The sequence below is a fragment of the Ursus arctos genome, unplaced genomic scaffold (genome assembly GCF_023065955.2).
Source record: "Ursus arctos isolate Adak ecotype North America unplaced genomic scaffold, UrsArc2.0 scaffold_12, whole genome shotgun sequence".
NCBI lineage: Eukaryota > Metazoa > Chordata > Mammalia > Carnivora > Ursidae > Ursus > Ursus arctos.
The window spans coordinates 9,584,877-9,604,088 of record NW_026622786.1 but is presented as its reverse complement, the minus strand read 5'-3'; the positions used below and the strand labels follow the sequence as shown (position 1 = coordinate 9,604,088).

At 44.4% G+C, this 19,212-nt stretch overlaps 1 protein-coding gene across 1 annotated transcript in view; it reads left to right on the top strand.

Moving 5' to 3' along the window:
• CD101 (CD101 molecule) overlaps window positions 1–19,212 on the top strand; it is a 38,112-nt gene that overhangs the window by 14,062 nt on the left and 4,838 nt on the right. Inside the window, exons 5-8 of the mRNA XM_026483659.4 lie at window positions 3,142–3,525; window positions 4,236–4,640; window positions 8,257–8,667; window positions 11,545–11,940. Of these exons, the coding sequence (XP_026339444.2) occupies window positions 3,142–3,525; window positions 4,236–4,640; window positions 8,257–8,667; window positions 11,545–11,940 (1,596 nt within the window). The remainder of the gene's footprint in view (window positions 1–3,141; window positions 3,526–4,235; window positions 4,641–8,256; window positions 8,668–11,544; window positions 11,941–19,212) is intronic.

Sequence of the window (19,212 nt, the reverse complement as noted above, 5' to 3'; positions counted from 1 at the left end):
CATAGGCACGAATGGGGAAGGCCACTCAGCTCTCGTTTCAAGTTTATGAAGGTTGGATGACCTTCAACTTGGTTGACCACTCAGTGCTTTTTGTGTGAAGAGAAAACAGACAAACCTACAACTAATATTAGGATGCTCTGGGCTAGGTATTATATTCAAAGTCTAGAAAGATTAACTGCCCAAGAGCACAGAACAAAACCCAACTAAAAATAGAGATACCCTTGTTTCACCTTCTCATTGGCGGCATCTCCAAAGATAGATAAATTTCCCTTTCACGCTCTTCTCTGTCGCCCCATTTGCTAGCAACGAAGGCACACCAGCTTTGGCCTAGAGTGGCACGCCAGGAAGTGTGTTGGTGTTAGTTTTCACACTAAACATTTGGTCTAACTTTCTAGGATTCAGGAAGAACTGTGTAGGCGGGTTTACATATTTACACGTAGCTAAATCTCTGCTTCATTCATCTCAGTCTCTGCTGAAACATATTTGTAAACCTTTCTTAAATTCAGCATGTGGGAATCTATGCCAAAGAGATCTGAAGGTGTGCTTTGTGGCACACAGATTGTAAGCCTATCAGTAGGATGGTCTTCTAAAGCTAAAAACATTTCTTTGTGTAGACTGGAGTCCAAACAGGGCCTGATATGTGGAAACAGAAAAAGTTATTAGCAAAGTTATTAAGGATCCTGTTGAGCATTCAGTTTTGAAAGTCAAACCAAAGTATGAACAGAGTTTTATCATGAAATTCATATTTGATGAATATTTCAAACACAAGGGGGTACTCACTACCACTGTGAATGTGTAACTTACACACACTTGATAAGATTATTACTTCTTATCAAGAGGCAGTAATGACTGTAATGAACAAGGAAACCTCATGTTTTTCTTTTAAAAAAATGATGTTAGTTGAGGACTCTGAGAAACAGACTGAGGGCCTCAGAGGGGAGGGGGGTGGGGGAATGGGATAGACTGGTGATGGGTAGTAAGGAGGGCACGTATTGCATGGTGCACTGGGTGTTATACGCAACTAATGAATCATCAAGCTTTACATCGGAAACCGGGGATGTACTGTATGGTGACTAACATATAATAAAAAATCATAAAAAAAAATGATGTTAGTTGAAACTAACCATAATGGTTATATTCAAGTAGTGAGATTATGAGTAATAATTTCCTCTTTATTTTCTAAACATCAGTTATGAGTCAATTTTTAACTCAAAAAGAACGTCAAGGGGCGCCTGGATAGCGCAGTCGTTAAGCGTCTGCCTTCGGCTCAGGGCGTGATCCTGGCGTTCCGGGATCGAGTCCCACATCGGGCTCCTCCGCTGGGAACCTGCTTCTTCCTCTCTCACTCCCCTGCTGTGTTCCCTCTCTCTCTGGCTGTCTCTCTGTCGCATAAATAAATAAAAATCTTAAAGAAAAAAAAAACAAAAAAAAACCAAAAAGAACGTCAAGTATAATCCTGCCTCCACTACCCAAAATCTGGAAGCAGGTTTGCATCTAGATAGATATAGATATAGACTATTAAATATTATTTAAATAATAATTGTTTAATTACTTAATAACAATCATTTAATTATTTAATAGTATTAAATGTATTAAAATATTAAATACATGTATTTTTTAAAAAGATGGTATTTATTTATTTGACAGAGAGAGAGAGAGCACAAGCAGGGGGAGCTGCAGAGGGAGAGGGAGAAGCAAACTCCCCCCTGAACAGGGAGCCCGATGTGGGGCTTGATCCCAGGGCGCTGAAATCATGACCTGAGCCGAAGGCAGATGCTTAACCCACTGAACCACCCAGGCGCCCCTCAAGACATGTATTAAACTTATTGTGGACATCGACCTTCATCTGCCTTTGTAACTTACATACAGATATACATAGGGCAGGAGAAAACGGAACTCCTTCCTTAGCAGGGAGGAACAATTTGCCAATTCATTTAGATCCTATTTAGATTTCTCATCCCATTCTATTTTGTTTTCTCTCTTTTGGCTTTGAACTACCTCACTTTCACTAAGTGCCTGTCATTACGACCAATGCTAATAGCTCCCCTTTACTGAGTACTCTCCCTGGCCAGCCAGGCTAAGCCCTTTGGCATGTACCACTTATAGTCGTCCCAACAGCGCAATAACATAGATGCTATTATTACATTCGTATATACAGGAAAGAAAATCGAGGGTCAGGGAGGATAACTGTCGCCCAACATAATTCTGATGGCCCAGGACCTTGGCCTTAAACCTGAGATACATGAGCTACCGAGGTGTCTTTGCTTTGCCCACAAAGCACCCAGGACAAAGCCTTGCACAGGAAGTACCTGTTGAATGAATGTTTGCATTTCTGCATATCTTGAATGTCCCATCTGGGAGCCAGATTTGTATTTTGTAGTTTAACATTATAGTTCAGGTATAAGAAGGATCTCCCTTCAACCAATGGTATATATATGAGAATATGTGATTTGAAAAAGAGAAATCTATCTATGAGTGTATTATCCCCCAAGTAATTGTTTTTAATGGTGGTATTTTGTTTGTGTTGTTGTTTTTTTTTTTTTAAATAAACTCTACAACCAACGTGGGGCTCGAACTCATGACCCTGAGATCAAGGGTCTCATGCTCTATGGACTGAGCCAGCCGGGCACCCCTAATGGTAGTTTTTGCACAGAAATCTAATTACCAATACTCCTTTCCTGTTCAAAACACATACTAATTAGGGAAAGATAAGTAGGGAGAGGAATATCATTTTGATCTGTGAAAGATAAAATTCCAAAAAACTAAAAATTTAAATAAACATAGCTTCATTACTTCCAGGCTCACACACCCACCCTAATTAATCTAACAAAATATTACCAGATGTTTTCCCAACTCGATGTGCTTAATGAAGGACTGATTTAACAAATCACTAAAAAGAACGGCAAATTATAAATTGTTTAAGTGTAAATAAGTTCTCCTGATTTTTTTTCTGCTGTCTTGTTCCCACTATTTAAGTGTTTTGCAAATCTCTTTTCCGGGGGTGGTAACAGCAGTCAACAGCCTGATCTGATTTGTCACAAACTAGTCGAGGCCTAATTAAAGAGATTTCACCGTGTTTTAGAAAAATTTTCATTTACTTGAAATCCTTTTTTTTCCCCCTCTCAAATCTGTAATCCACAGCAAGAAATGTGGTCTTATCTACCACGAACAAGCAGCAAGCAGTGTGGGAAGGAGAGGCATTAACCCTCCTCTGCAAGGCCAATGGGGCTGAGAGTCTCCTGTCCGTGGAATTTTGGCGCCTCCCACGAGGACAGACGCAGCCGGAGTTTGTGGCTGGCGTGCAGCAGGACGGTACCGTGCGCCTGGGCACTCCCTCCGAGGAACTCCATAACCAGAGCCCCACGAGGCTGCAGAAAATGGACTGGGCCACCTTCCAGCTGGAGATCAGCTCCACCAGCAGCACAGACAGTGGCGTGTACGAGTGCAGAGTGTCTGAGGGTGCCTGGAACCAGGCCAGAGGTCGGAGCTGGACTCAGAAGTTGGCAGTCACTGTCCAGTCTCTTCGTAAGTGTCAAAGAACTCCTGTTCTAAACTTACATGTATCCGCGGTACCTTCCTTGGCAGTGAGATGCGGTGGAATTTGGTGATGTGTCATCCCGAAACCCCTCATTGTGGCGCGTACAGCCCAGGACACAGAGCGTAGTCTCTGGCTGCCATGTCTGTCCACTAATCTCTAAAGTTGACTCATCTCTGTAAGGATCCTCTGTAGGCTGCCACTTGTCGGTTGTTAGTCAAAGCTGAACACAAAAGCCTATGAACGGGAGTAGACCTGTAGAGGACCTGTGCCCGCTGGACCTGAGCCTCATACATCCAGGCTTCTGTCGCTGCAGCCCTGGGCTTGCACGGTCTCTTCAAGCCTGTGCAAAGGAGGAACGCAGAGCCCATGAGTGGAAATAAGGGGAGGGCAGCCACCCGTTGGGGGGGAGATGGGGGGCGGAGCACTCCACCCACTCAGGAGCAGCTGTCTAAGCAGCAGGCTGGAGAAACACTGCCTGTTTGTTGTCACTGCTGGGAACGCTCTTAGAAGAGGATCAACTTAGGAAAATTGAGGACAGCATTCAGGACAGACTGTACTGTGAGTCAACTTTGAGCCCCAAAGAGCTGATGCTCCCAACGTCTGAATGCACAGTTCCATGTGAAGAGGTGGTGAGTAGGAAAACTTGGATTTGATAAACACATTGACCATGGCGTTTCCCATTTATTTCTGCCCACAGAGTCCAGCTTACGGGTTAAGCTGATGAGCCGTCAACCCCAAGTGGAATTAGCCAAGACCTTTGGCCTGTCCTGCGTGGCAGAGGCTGACTACACCAGCCTCGGGGTGCTGCTCGCCGTGACGTGGCAGTTCCAGCCGGCAAGATCTCAAGTCTTTCATCCACTTGTTCGAATCACCCATAATGGCACTATTGAGTGGGGGGATTTCCTATCTCAGTTCCAAAAGAAGACAAAGGTTTTCCAGTCTTTATTTCGTTCTCAACTCCTAATCCATGATGCCAGCGAGGAAGAAGCAGGAGTTTATCAGTGCAAAGTAGAAGTATACGTCAGCAATTCCCTATGCACACGTGGCCCCGCGAGGGCTTCTGCTGTCTCTCACTCACTGATGATAGCCATCACTTTACCAGGTAAACACCATAGGAAAGTAATCCCTGCTTTAAAAACAAACAATTTCTCCTATTTTGGGTAAGTTATAGAGTTAAAACATAACATGCTTTCCCCCCATGTTTTGACTGTATAAATTAGCACTGTATAAAACCGATATCCAGATTACAGGAAGTTAGTACACATGGGATGGCCACACTGGTTGTTAAAACATTGACATACCTCCACGCTGACTACCAATAACTATTGCTCCACGCCCCTACCCCCTCTTCCCATAAGTCCCCACTACCCAGCAACTGAAAGGTAAAACGGGGAGCTTCTCGGACCGGCTCCTGTGGAGAGGGAGGCATTCTTTGGATTGGTCACTGCCCGTGCCTTACTGATCATTCAGTGTTTGGACTGTCTCCCTTACTGATATGAATAATGTCAATTCCATTAGAATACATTTATCCTCTTGGTTTAACATGTTAAGGTATAAGAGAGAATCTGATTATCGCCAAATATAATTTACCTCATCAGTTGGTGAAAGAGCAGAGGTAAAAAAAAAAAAAAAAGGAAAAAAAAGGAAAAAAAAGGACACAGCCTGGGCAAAAGCCCTGCTGGGTCACGTATCTTCTTTTATGACTTCTGTTCTCTCAAGACATTGTGTTCAAGAGCCTTTGAAATCATTTCCACATGACAGGCACTGGCGAGCGGCTTCACTTTGGGCAAGTCACTCAATCTCTCCAAGGCTGGGGACCTCATCCCTAAACTGCTGCTGTGCGCTGTAAAGGTGGTGACATATGTGATGTGTCCAGGACAATGCCTGACGCATCAAGCAGATGCTCAGACATGGTAACAGCCATTATTCTCTCTGCTGCTGAGTGACATTTTCGGCAATAGTGATGATCTCCTTGTTGATTAACTCATGCCTTAATTGCCTTGTCCTTCCCGTGGTATTTGAAATTGTCAACCCAATCCTTTCTTCTTGAAACTTCCTTTTTCCTTGGCCTCGTGACGCAAGATTTTCTTCGTCCCTTTCATAACACTCTGTTTCTTCTCATTCTCTTTCGCAAAATTCTCCTCCTTCACAGATCCATTCCTTTGCGTTTCAGCCTTAGCTTGCTCTCTTCTCATTCCGTACAGTCTCCTGACGTGGGCTTATTCCTCCTCCTGGTTCAACCTATATACTGATAACTCTCAAATCCATTACCCTGAAAGCCTTCTCTTTCGATCTCCAGACTCGTTATGCAATTACCTCCAAGGCATATCTGCACTCAGTAAGTCCAAACATAAAAGCACTATTCTTATTCTTCCAAAGCTACTCCTCCTACACTGTTCTCCATGTCCTCACCATCCACCAGTGGCCCAGGTGAGAAACCACAACGCCTCCAGATCCACCTCATCCAGACTCCCACAGCACGGCCTGCAAGATCCTTTATAACCTGGTACATTTACGTCTTTCTAGCATCATCTTCTTCTTTTTTTTGATAATTTAATTTTTTTATTTAATTTTTTATTATGTTATGTTAGTCACCATACAGTACATCCTTAGTGTTTGATGTAGTGTTCCATGATTCATTGTTTGCATATAACACCCAATGCTCCATGCAATACGTGCCCTCCTTAATACCCATCACCAGGCTAACCCATCCCCCAGCCCTCTCCCCTCTAAAACCCTCAGTTTTGGGATTCTATTATTATTTTTTTTATTATAATATTTTTTATTATATTATGTTAGTCACCATACAGTACATCCCTGGTTTCTGATGTAAAGATTCCATGATCCTATAGCTGCGTATAACACCCAGTGCACCATGCAATACGTGCCCTCCTTACTACCCATCACCAGTCTATCCCATTCCCCCACCCCCCTCCCCTCTGAAGCCCTCAGTTTGTTCCTCAGAGTCCATAGTCTCTCATGCTTCATTCCCCCTTCTGATTACCCCCCTTTCTTTATCCCTTTCTTCTCCTACAGATCTTCCTAGTTCTTATGTTCCATAGATGAGAGAAACCATATGATAATTGTCTTTCTCTGCTTGACTTATTTCACTTAGTATTATCTCCTCCAGTGCCGTCCATGTTGCTGCAAATGTTGTATAATCATTCTTTCTGATAGCTGAGTAATATTCCATTGTATATATGGACCACATCTTCTTAATCCAGTCATCTGTTGAAGGGCATCTCGGCTTCTTCCACAATTTAGCTATTGTGGACAATGCTTCTATGAACATTGAGGTGCATATGGCCCTTCTCTTCACTATGTCTGTGTCTTTGAGATAAATACCCAGTAGTGCAATTGCTGGATCATAGGGTAGCTCACTTTTTAAGGGACCTCCACACTGTTTTCCAGAGTGGCTGTACCAACTTGCATTCCCACCAACAATGTAGGAGGGATCCCCTTTCTCCACATCCTCTCCAACAATTGTTGTTTCTTGCCTTGTCCATTTTTGCCATTCTCTAGCATCATCTTCTACTTTCCATATTGAACTTGAGCTCTGGCCACACCAAACTACTTGCAGGCCCTCAAAATACCCTATGTTTTCTCTCACTTTCAGTCTTTGTTCAAGTCACAGGTTTTGTGTGGAACTCTTTAACCTCTTCTCCACCAGACAAATTCCTATTAACTATGAAGGCTTAGCTTCAAGATCTCTGCTCCAGGAAGCCTCCCCCTCACCCATATTTGAATTAGATGGTCCTGCCCTGTGCTCTGACAGCCACTTCTGCATACCTCCATCACACGTGGCTGACACAGTCTTGTAATCTGTAAGTCTCTGTGCCTGTACTAGTTTCTCCCTCTAGACTGTGAATCCACTGATGGGAGGTATCCACAGAGCCAGAATGGTCTGGCACATAACACAGTATGTGCTTAATACATATTTGTTGAAGGGAGAGGAAAGGGACCTACTGCAACTTTAAGAAGCAGTTACAAAAGTAGAATTAGTGATATTAGCAAGAAGTTAGAATAAGGTTTGAAAGGCAGCTTGTAGCATTGATCTTCCTGACAGCAAAAAAGCTGCTGGATTAAAAGGATAATTGACTCCATATCTGTATGAGATTCCCACAGTTGACTGGCTGCAAAGAGACATACAATTTTAATAGCCCCGTGTACAACTTCCTTTGGTTTACCCATATTTGAAGGCAGATACAAACAAGGACACATCAGTGAACTGTGAATCCAGGAGTATTCTGGAGAGTGAGCACACAGACAAAGAACTAATAGGGCCACTTTCTCTCACTTTGATTTATGAAATGCGACAGAAGAGAAGATGTCTATGCTTCAATAGTGAGGAATTATCATGTGCAAGAGATTGGTTTTCTGTGTGATACTCCATGCTGCCCCATGTTCCCTATCCCACTCTGCCGGGTAAGGGTAGAACCGGGACCGGTGACTGGAAGGTATGGAGTGGTAAAATGCAACTTGACATCAGAGAGAATTCTCTAGTGGCAGAGATGTCCAAAGATGGAATGGGCTGTTTTGTCAATTGGTGAGCTGTTCAGAGGCTCAGTGGGCAGTTAGTGGGGCTGCTGGGGAAGGAATTCCCACATCCAATGGATGTAGGAGGCATTGCCCTAGTTGACCTCTAATATCCCTTCTACCTTAAAATTCTATTTTCTAGCAAAGTAACAAAAATCACTGTCACCATTCTTTTAATTTAGAGAGCAAGCTGCAAGTGAACTCGAGCAGTCAAGTCCGAGAGATCCTCATCAACTCCAACACCGACATAGAATGTAGCGTCTTGTCCCGGTCCACCGGAGACCTTCAGTTGGCTGTCATTTGGTACTTCTCTCCCAGTTCCACTAACACAACTTGGCTGAGGATCCTGCAAATGGACCAAACCAATGTTGTAAAATATGGGGATGAATTTCCCACCCCACGGAGAAAACAAAAATTCTACACTGAGAAAGTTTCCCAAGACTTGTTTCAGCTACACATTGTGAACATGGAAGACAGCGATCAAGGCAAATACCACTGCACTGTGGAGGAATGGCTCTTGTCTACAAATGGCACTTGGCACAAGCTTGGAGAAAAGAAGTCAGGCCTGACAGAATTGAAACTCAGGCCCACAGGTAAACCTCGCAAGTATATCCTCACCTGTCTTGCTGTAGGATTGCCATCTTCTCTTGGGCAGCTCTTCTCTGGAGTGGTCATGTGAAGGCAGAACTATGACCCAGGGTCATAGGAATAGTGTCCACCTACACAACGAATGTAGGACCCGGTGGTCCAGCAAAGGAGGCGGGTGTCACTTAAGGTGAATCAATCTGAGGCTTCCAGGAGCTTGGATGGGAACAAGATCCCTTTGATTGGTTTGCTTATCAGCCTGGCAGCCTGGTCTATGGAGCTACCCAGGGTGTCGTATCTCTAGATCTCTGTAATAACAAGCTGTGTCATTCCAGTGGGGCTCTACTGTAATTTGGCAAAGAAAGAGTAATACGAAGCATATTTCTCCCACTGTGAACAGAAACTGTACAACTCTATAGGGATGTGTGGAGAAATTGCTTTTCAACATTTGGCTGCCTAAACATAAGGCGAATAAGAGTAGTTAACTGTTGGAATGGCTTACTGAGGGAGTCTCCTCTTCCTCAGGAGATCTTTAAAAATGTAATAGAAGTTCCATCCATTTGCATTGGTCTAGAAGTGCTGCGGTCTAAATGTGGGCAGGGTTGATTAGATCTCTCGGTATTAGTTAGGTCACCTCCAATGTTGATTAAAATTAAATGAATGTCACAGCTAAGGTTTGGGAACTGGCTGAGATCCAACAGCACAATGCAAATAAGTTAATCTAGTTTGGTGCTTAAAATTTTATTTTCAATGTAACATCCAAAAATAAGATTATAATGAACATTGCTATGAATTAGACAATTAGAGATACAAAGAAAAATAAAGCACAGCTTTTGCCTTAAGGAGCTTACAATCTGTTGGGGGCAGCAGAGCAAAACAGTAGCTTAGCATGGGGCTCTCTTCCTGCCGCTCTGGTTCCCCTTCTCCATGTTCTTCAGGCCCTTCTTCTTCCTGCTAAATGTGGGTGTTCCTCAGGGACAGATCCTGGGTCCCTTTGTCTTATTATTCTCTGCTGTCTTCAGAACTTCTTAGATTCTGCTTTGGTTTCAACTACCACCTTTGTGATGAAATTGCTGTAGGTCTTTATGCTTAGCTCCGGGTCTTTCTACCCAACTGCCTGTTGTACATTTCTACTTGAATGCCTCTGAGATCCTTACCCTCAGCATGTCCCAAATAGCATTATCATCCTTGCCATCCCACAAGACTTGTGTATACTTCTGCACTCCCCATCTGTGTGGCTGGCAGCCCTTTCTCCCAGTTGCCCAAGCCAAATTTCGACAGTGTATGCACACCCCTCTAAGGAGGCAACCACTCCTTAGCTCAAGCTAGCAGACACCTCCCATCCAGAAATGTGGGCTCAGTGTTGTCTAATCTTTTAGTACATCAAGAAGTGCCTAAAACCTTTCTTGTGTGACATCGCTCGATTTGAGAATGTACGCAACTAATCCAAATTCTTTTCAAGTTCTGAGGGTGTCAAACAAAATATATCTGTGGGTAGGGTGTGGCTGGCTAGGGGTGGCCAGCTGTACACCCTGGTGTAGGGTGTGAGTTAAGGAAGAGTCCTCAGGGAAAGATACTGAGAAGGAGTGGTCAGAATTGTAGGAAAGACATTTTCTCTGAAATCAAAAGAGGATGGAATTCAAGAAGAAAATGGACTTAGTGATGAAACCTACAGAGAAGACAACAAAATGAGAGTATCTTGACCTGGGAAATTGGGCCCATACTGAGGATCTTGCCAGAGCGTGGAGATGGAATTGGCAACCTGATTGCAGTCGAGTAGGAAGGAATTTGAGATGAGGGAGCAGATTTAGTATCACAGAAACTAATATTGCACATGCTTTGTCATGAAGGGAAGGAGAGAGTAAGGATGGTAACAACAACAACAAATCCAGGATCAGACAAAGTTATTCTTTTTTAAAATTTTTTTTTAAAGATTTTTGTTTATTTATTTATTTGAGAGAGAGAGAGAGCACAAGTGGGGGGGGCAGGGGGTGAGAGAGAAGCAGACTCCCCGCTGAGCAGGGAGCTCAATGTGGAACTCATTCCCTGGTCTCTGGGATCATGACCTGAGCCAAAGGCAGATGCTTAACCAACTGAGCCACCCAGGCACCCCAAAGTTATTCTTTTAGAGATAGATTAATAAATGTGTTTGTAGTAGAGTTGAAAATTTAGTGTATACTATAATTTCTTTATTTTGTTTGTAACTACTCTGGCCTTCATTCAAAGTTCTCACCTGCTGGTTAGGAGGGGAACTTTTTAAAAAGTAAATGTCAAAATCTGTTTAAAACTTAGTCAACTGGTGAATCGTTGAACACTACATCAAAAACTAATGATATGTTGGCTAATGGAACATAATAAAAAAAAAACCAACTTAGTCTAATCCAATAATTTAAAATCTCTCCTTGAGTGATATTCTAACACTTATATAAAGATGTTCAGTCTCTCAGATAGCCTCTTCTTTGTGTCGAGAACTGAGATGATATCTGGGCGTAAGAGAGGAGGGTAACTTGCTAAGAATGAGGGGCAGTGGTGCAGTAAACAGCTTGAGGGGATGGCTGGAAGTTTTGAATGATCCCTTTGGGAAGTAGAAGAAAGAGTTGACCAGGGAAGGGTAAAAGTAGCAGGGCAGGGCCCCCACTGAAGCTGGGTGGTTTCAGGGACAGGTTTGCGGCAGACAAGAGGTAGGGCTGAAGAAGGAAAATGGGTGGTTTGATTCATAGCGCAGAATGTTCTAGCAAATGTGAAAGGACAGGGGTCCAGGAAAAATGTTAAATGCCTAAGGATTTTAAGATGGCATCTCCTCAATAAGAGCTAGATTTTTCAGAGGAGGTATCCAACATAAAAATCTGGATTTTTCTCTAATTTATTGCCATTTTATTTCCTAGGAAGTCAAGTACGTGTCTCCAAAGGGTACAGGACAGAAAATGCTACTGAGCACGGAGACGTGGCCATCCACTGCAGCCTGGAGAGTTTTGGCAGCCCAGCTTCCCTGTTCTCTGTGATGTGGTACCGGAACAGGGAAAATTCTGGAAGGAAGACACTAGTACACCTGCAGCATGATGGCTTGCTGGAGTATGGAGAAGAGGGGCTCAGGAGGCATCTGCACTGTTACCGTTCATCCCATACAGACTTTGTCCTGAAGCTTCATCGGGTAGAGATGGAGGATGCTGGGCTCTACTGGTGCAGAGTGACAGAGTGGCAGCTGCATGGCAGCCCAAGCAACTGGGTCAACCAAGCCTCAGATGAGTCACAGCCTATGGTGCTCACAGTGCTGCCTTCAGGTAATGAGGGGCTAATCTGCCTTGGCTCGTGGTCAGGAGAATCTTCGTCTCCCCTCTTGTGCTTTCCCTCTCAGCTATGTTTTGCTGAAAACAATTTACAGATTCCCTAAAGAAAGTGACTGTCATTTCGCTCAGTCATAGTTTCCATTTCTCATTTGGACAGACAAGGTCTACGTGAGGTTTTGGCATAGCCATTTAAATGTCAGGGGCATCTGTCTTGCTTCCCCCCCTTCCCCTCCCAAAGAAAAAAGCCATCAACATCGTATCCCTTTAAAGAACAAAAATGTTCCCAGCAGACATCTTTTCCTCTTGGCTGATTCTCCAGTTCAGAAGGCTCAGATCTGCAGTAGGAGTTGAAATGAGGGATAGGGGCATGGTGACTTTAGGTTTCATTTGGTTGAACCAAAGTCAGCTACATCTAAATGCTCCCCACCTCAAAAACAAAACATAACCTTTCTCAATGAGTAAGTGCCAAGATTCTTATCACTCTATATGTTCAACAAATTAGCAGGATTTTGATGATAGTCATTCGGTGTACCTCTCCTAATGGCAGCTTGCCAGGCATTGAAGGAGGAAGTGTGCCCTATAGAACTTGTTTACGGAGTCCAGCAAGGAGGGTAGCTGCTGGAATACCTTGGCCAATGCGTGGCCATTCTCTGTGTGGGAAGGCCATCCTACTCAGCTGAGTGCACAGGGATGCAGAACAGGTGGTTGTGAAGGAGAGGAGAGCATCCTTCCTGCCAATCCAGTGCCAAGCATGTAATAGACATTCATTAAGCACTTGTTAACGAAAGCAACAATTTCTCCAGCCAGACCCGTAAATCTTCCCTGGTGATCAATGGGCTGGCTGATGTAGCCAGCTCATGGCTGAGCTGCTTCTTTCTGGTGGGGTTTAAGGAGAGGGTGAGAGGTGAGCTCTAAACTGAATGCACACTGGGAAAGGGATGCTGAAGACTCAGAGATGTGCTCTAAGTGCCCCGCACCAGGAAGGTAGGAGGAATCAATGAAAGACAACATTCCTAAAACATCGGCTGGCTTTGGTGACACTCCTTAGCGGGGATAAAGGGTGCTGCCCAGAATGGGTGGCAACTTCTCTGAAGTAGGTTAGTTGCATCCCAGCCCTGGCCAGGCTTCTAGAGTGGAAGCCAGAGTTATCTGATTTGTTCCCTGGGGCTTCATCATCTTCTTCCCCTGACCATTCTTCGGCAGAAGTCTTCTCCCAAGTGTCCAGAGACAATTTTTCTTCCTATCGGCTTTTCTTCTATTCCAACAATTATGGGAAGTTCCACAGCCCTGAGCACATTCCATACATGTTTTCTCACTGGAATTCCTAGGCCCTGTAGCATCAGCAGTTTTTTGTAGCAGAATAAATAGATAACAAGTGTAAGAAATATCTATTCTGTGACTAAAAAGCACATCTCCTCTGAGACAGATGGGATCCTTCACAGCATATATATACTGTTAATCTTTGTGGAATCCTTCGAAATCAGGTGAAAGGTTTTAAAAAAGATGAACTCTGGAAAGAAAACATTAAAAATCGGTGGTCTTTGTATTCTTTACAGTTGAAGAAGCTTGAAAGCCTGTGCCATGATAAGCTGAGGGTTTTCATCATAAACACAGTTAAGGGTTCCCAAGTCAATCCTCGATTATAGCATCTCGCTTCCTCTATCTGTCTATTCCTTTCTGGTATTTGCGTAGTTGTAGAGGCAGTGAGGGGGGATGAAAAATCCCAGGGTTTGGAATCAGACAAGCCTAGGCTCCAATCACAGCCCTGCCACCTACCTACGAGCTCTGAAATCATACCCTGTTACTTAACCTCTGTGAATCTCAGCTTACTCATAACGTGAGGATCATTATACAAATGTGTATAAAGTATCTAACATAGTCCCTAGAATATTGTAAGTACTCAGAAAATGTTAACTCTCTTTCCCCTTATGCCACCGACCATGCTACACACACACACACACACACACACACACACACACACAAGTACATATATACGTATGGATAGATCCGTGTATGTGACAAAAATATTTTAAGTTGTTCAATAAGTAACTATATGTGAGGATCTGAGAACACAAAAACATGTATTACAGAGTCTTTCCCCAAAGAGCTTAGATTCTGATGAAGTCCAAAATGATAGGGGACATCAAAGTAGTAGCCTCAGGACGAAGGAACAGAGGCAGGGCTGGGATAAAGGGCTGGGTGGGGAGGAGATCCGGGAAGTTCCCCAGGGTATGCAGCCTATGAAAAGGAAAAGAACATATTTTAGGAAAAGGAAAGACTATGCAAGATGGTCATAAAAGCTGTGGCACAAGGGCAAGAGAGGAAGTCGGTGAGATGGGGAGGGTACGGATCTCAAAGGGAATGGTGAACGTATTCATGAACATCATGGAGTGTCAACAAACTAGTGCAGGCAGGCGAGGAACATCATGAGATTTGCATTTTAGAAAGCTCCCATTGGGAGCTGTGTTAAAGATGAACTGGAAGGGAGGCAGACACAGAGTTGGGAGAACTATCTGAAATTGATAGTAGGAACCCAGGTGAGATGAGATGAAGGCCTGAATTTAGGCAGTGCACCTAAGAGCTGAGAGAAGGGTGGGCATTCAGTGTCAGGAGGCCTCATCTGCAGGAGTTAGATACTGATTAGATATATGTGGAGGGTGCGTGAGCAGAAAGGGAGAATCAAGGATGAATAGCAAATTTCTAACATGGGTGGATATAGGAGAAAGGTCTAAAGGAGAAATTAGTTCAATTGTGAATAAGCTGGGCTGGAACTAAGTTTGAAGCACGTGTGAATTATCCAAAGAGATCTACCCAATAGACATGGGGACTTTCAAGTGAGATCTTTGCCAGAGTTATAGATTAGAAGGCATCAACTTATAGCCAATAATGGTGCCTGATGATGGATTCCTGAGATATATCACCGTTGATCGGGGGAGTGCAGAAGAGGAGCCTGTGAAGGAGAATGAAAGGAGTAGCCAAGAGGTAGGAGGAAACCCAGAGTGTGGTGGTATCATAGAAACCAAAAGCAGAGAAGGTATCAAGAAGGAAGGGAAAACCAACAGACTCAACTATTGCAGAGGTCAGTTAAGATAAGAATGGGAAAACACCATTGGATTTCACACTGTAGGGCAATTGCAGACAAGTAATGAGAAAAGTCAGACTGCAGTGATAAAGTGGACACAGCAAATACAGATTACACTTTCAAGAGCTTTGATGGAAAGGCAAGAGAGAAAATAACATGGTGAGAGGTGTCAGTGGAGTTTCACTTTGTTCTGGTTTGGTTTGGAGGTGGTAGGGACTTGTGCACGTTTACATTCTGGAGGGGAAAGAGGCAGTGGCGAGGACAGAGGGGAAGATTAGAAGAGGCTAGACCAACAGTCCAACACCTTGCATCGACATAGACCTCATCCTGTCTGGAATGCTCCTCCATGTCATCTTTCTCTGGTCAACATCTATGGATCCTTCACCTCCCAACTTAACCACCACCTTCTCAGTGACTTACCTTGTTCTCTTAGTCATCACACCTGTCTAATGTCCATCAGCACTGCCAGGCTGTACATTCTGAGAAGGCAAAGACTGCATGTCTCATTCCCAGCACAGCACAGTGCCTGGCACATAGAGATGCTCAAGGACTTACCGTATGACAGTGTAATCGCACGCCTCGTAAGGACCTGCTCCACGTATTAATAAAGTCCAGATCAGATATAACAGGCTACCAATTCTCACTTCTCCAGTGGTTTTCCACCACCTCTAGTGGCAATTTCAGGTTAGGTTAGTTTAGGACTACCTAATTAAACTGTGGAGCATATGGCTCAAGTGAAGGCAGAAAAGTTAAGAGGAATTTCCCTGGGGAATGGACCTTGCATCAGCTTCTCCGTCTTATTTCCTTATCTATGACTATGCCCAGGTAGGGGCTAGAGACACCTTTGTCTTTTTACTTTACCCTCAGAGCCCAGACATAAATGTCTTATTCTAGAGAATTCACTGTGATTAATTAATAGGCAAGACTATAAGGCTTCCTGGGGACTGGATTAGTTGTAATTGTATGGTGTTTGCTACTATTCCCCAACTTCCATTTGGGTAAGGATAAACTTAGAAAGTGAGCCTTCAAAGGAGATATGTGCCCCTACTACACTGAAGTTTCTGGAGAGACCACAGAATTTATCTATGCTATCCCAGTACCTCCAACAAAGACTGGCACATAGTATTAAAAAAATGCTGGGTGAAACAATGAGCAGGTGAGTCTTCAAATGAAAAAGGATGCTGTCAGGCATCACTTATTCTGGGACGCACTCATATCAGGCTCCCTAACCCTACTTTTATTTCTTGGCAGGAGTCAACTCTTTCATGTGGCCACACTTGGCATAGTCAGTTGCCAAAGTTTTGGTGGGGGTGGAGAGGAGTTGGTAGCCCCCTCATTATCCTGTGTCTTTCTTCTGCTGAATTCAGTATTTCCAAGGTGATTTCAAAAAGGAGTGCTCCTCGTGGTGTGTTTGGCTGTGGGTGGAAGCAAGTTATGAACTAAATCTCATGATGAAGTGTTCTCATTACATATTTGGCTCTGTCTTGCAGACCTCGTACTTTGAGCATTGGACACTTACTCGGATTGATCCAAAATGCCAAACCTTAATGGTTCTGAATGTTACTAATTCTAATCCAGATATGGGTGAGAGGCAGATGGTGGGAAATGGGGATCGTGGGATCCAGAGCAAACACTGCCCTCCCAGAAGAGGTAATTTAGAAGCACTGGAGCTGACAGTTCCTAGCTGTTGGCCAATTCAGCACTGCGAAGGCGCACTTTGCCATCCTTTGATGGCAGATTGCTCCAAATAGAGCAGTCTCCTCCCCATTAAGATAGTCAAGCCCTCCGGCAATCCCTTCGTGCTGAAGGTGAGAGTCTCAGTGGCAAAAAAAAAGCCAAGTACCAGATTTCACCTTCTGTGTGCCTGCCCCATCCCCTCATGATCACACCATCATCTAGCAACGGTGAGACCGAGATGAACTCTCACCTTCCAATTCTCTGCCACCCACGACTAGGAAGGGAAGTCAGAGTCTCCTACTGAGTAGTCATTAGACTCTCAGTGGATTGTCACCCAGTCATGGAGACAGAGGGACCAGAGATTGAAGGGAGAGTCTCGGCCAGTGGAAGAACATGGCCAAGCGTGTGGCCCCTGTGTGCGGAATCAGCTGGTCCAGCCCTGTTCTCTGTCCCATCTCTTGAGAGACAGTTGCCTATGATTTTCCTAACATTCTAACTAGCATTACAACTAAAATTTATTTCTTACTGACTCAACAAATGCGCTGGGCACTCTGTTAAATACTTTACTGTGCATTATCTCATCACAACTCTAGAAATTATCATCCCCATTCGATAGATGAGGAAACTAATCATTATTGAAAATAAGTAACTTGTCCAATGTCGATAACAATAAGTTGAAGAGCCAGAATGTGAACCCAGCTTTCTTGGAGATGGTAGCCACTCACGACTCTGTGTGTAAGTAGTGGGGAGTGTCAAAGCCAGTACTCCTCCTCACTGTTCCCTACAGCTCCATTCTCTTTCAGCATCTCCATCTGTACCTCCTCCTTATCCACACGCCCTCAAATATATTCAGATAAGAGCTGGAGAATTATTGGAGTCAAACAGGGCCTTGGAGAGAGGGGTCAGGTAGGATATGGAGAGAGGGGGTGATAAGAATTAAAAGTCTAGCTTTATCATTGCCCACCCTTTCAAAAACAAAAACCAAATTTAGGCTGGAGAATCTAAATGAGACCTGAGAAAACCCAGGCCACAAACCCCTGTAGCAACTTGTGAGTCCTGAGAGCTGCCAGCCCATGTTCAGTGATGATCTTTACTCCATGCAGCATGCTGGCAGCCACCCTGGGTTCCTGTGGGTATAATTTACTCATGCAATTAATTCATTCATCAGTTTCCATTGATGACCCATGGACCAAGTGCTGGCAAGATAAAAAGATGCACAAGACATAGGCCCTGTCCTTCAGGAGTTCACAATGCAGGAGCTGGACACATGTTTAGATTCTTTTCTTGACTTCCAACAAAGAGACGTTCTTCAAGGTGTAAGATGCCTCAGCAATGCCGAGAACAGAATTCTTGCAGCAGAGGTTGGTGGAAATGACCTCTAAAGCTGTTTACATCTCTAGGAGTCTATAATCCCATGAATCCTATAACCTAACCTTTGAAGAAGAAATTGCTTATGTCATTACGATTTTCCAATAAAAGCACAGCTACGATGAGCACCCGATGTTTTGGAAGAGCCCTGGTTTCAGATACCCTGTCATAAATACGTGTAGCTGGAAGACTACATTTGGGAGTGGGTGTCTCTCCCAGCGTGTGTGTTTCCGCATGGAGAGTCTGACACAGGTCCTTTGACGAGTAACTCTGGGCGCTGCTTCCTGGAATCTGCGGTGTTTGCAGTCCTGTCCCTTTGCTTCCCTGCACACGTGGCCGGGAACCACTTTGGGGCGGCTGTGAGTGCTCTGCATGTCTGCGTGCTGACGGTGCTTCCCCACGGGCTGCAACTGCCCCATGGTCATGTGCCTCAGCCTGCCTTTATACAGTGTCTTTGCCCGTGTGGTGGCACTCAGTCCGATTCAATTCAGATCAGTGGAAGTGAACAGGCATGGTGTGCCAGGCCCTGTAGGGGACATGGAAACAAATGACACTATCAGGCATACTCAAGTAACTGATGAAACAAAGGTGATGGTTAAGTATCCTACCCACCACTACTCTAGGAACAGAAGAGGTCTACACCGAGGGGTGCGGGAGAAGAGGATCCAGGCAGACTGTGCCTGAGGCGGGTAGGATGACCCTGGGGAGGAAGCGTCATCTGAACTGGGTCAGAAGGACCCGGAGGATTAGGGTGCAGAGAGTGTGCCGGTTGGAGGCAATAGTGAGAGCCACACAGGAAAAGAGCCCAAAGGAGGGTGCCCAAGGGAGACCCCTCTGGAGAGTCAGGGAGGGATGGAGCTGCTCACTGTGGGTGCTGTTGGGTAAGGACCACAGGCTGCGTGAGTGTGCACACACGCACATGTTGTGCACGCGTGTGTGCATGTGTGCACCCGCACAGAAGAAGCAGCGGTGGGAATAACTCAGTTAAAAATTCAGGACCGGCAACAGAGTTGAGAACGAGGGCTGAATTATAGATCTCTTTTCTGAGGATAGAAGATTAAAGGAGAGGTTTTCTTTTTTGTTTTGTTTTTCTTCGCGGCTGTTGGTTTTAAGTAGGTCATTGGAGCCCCAGTGGTTGG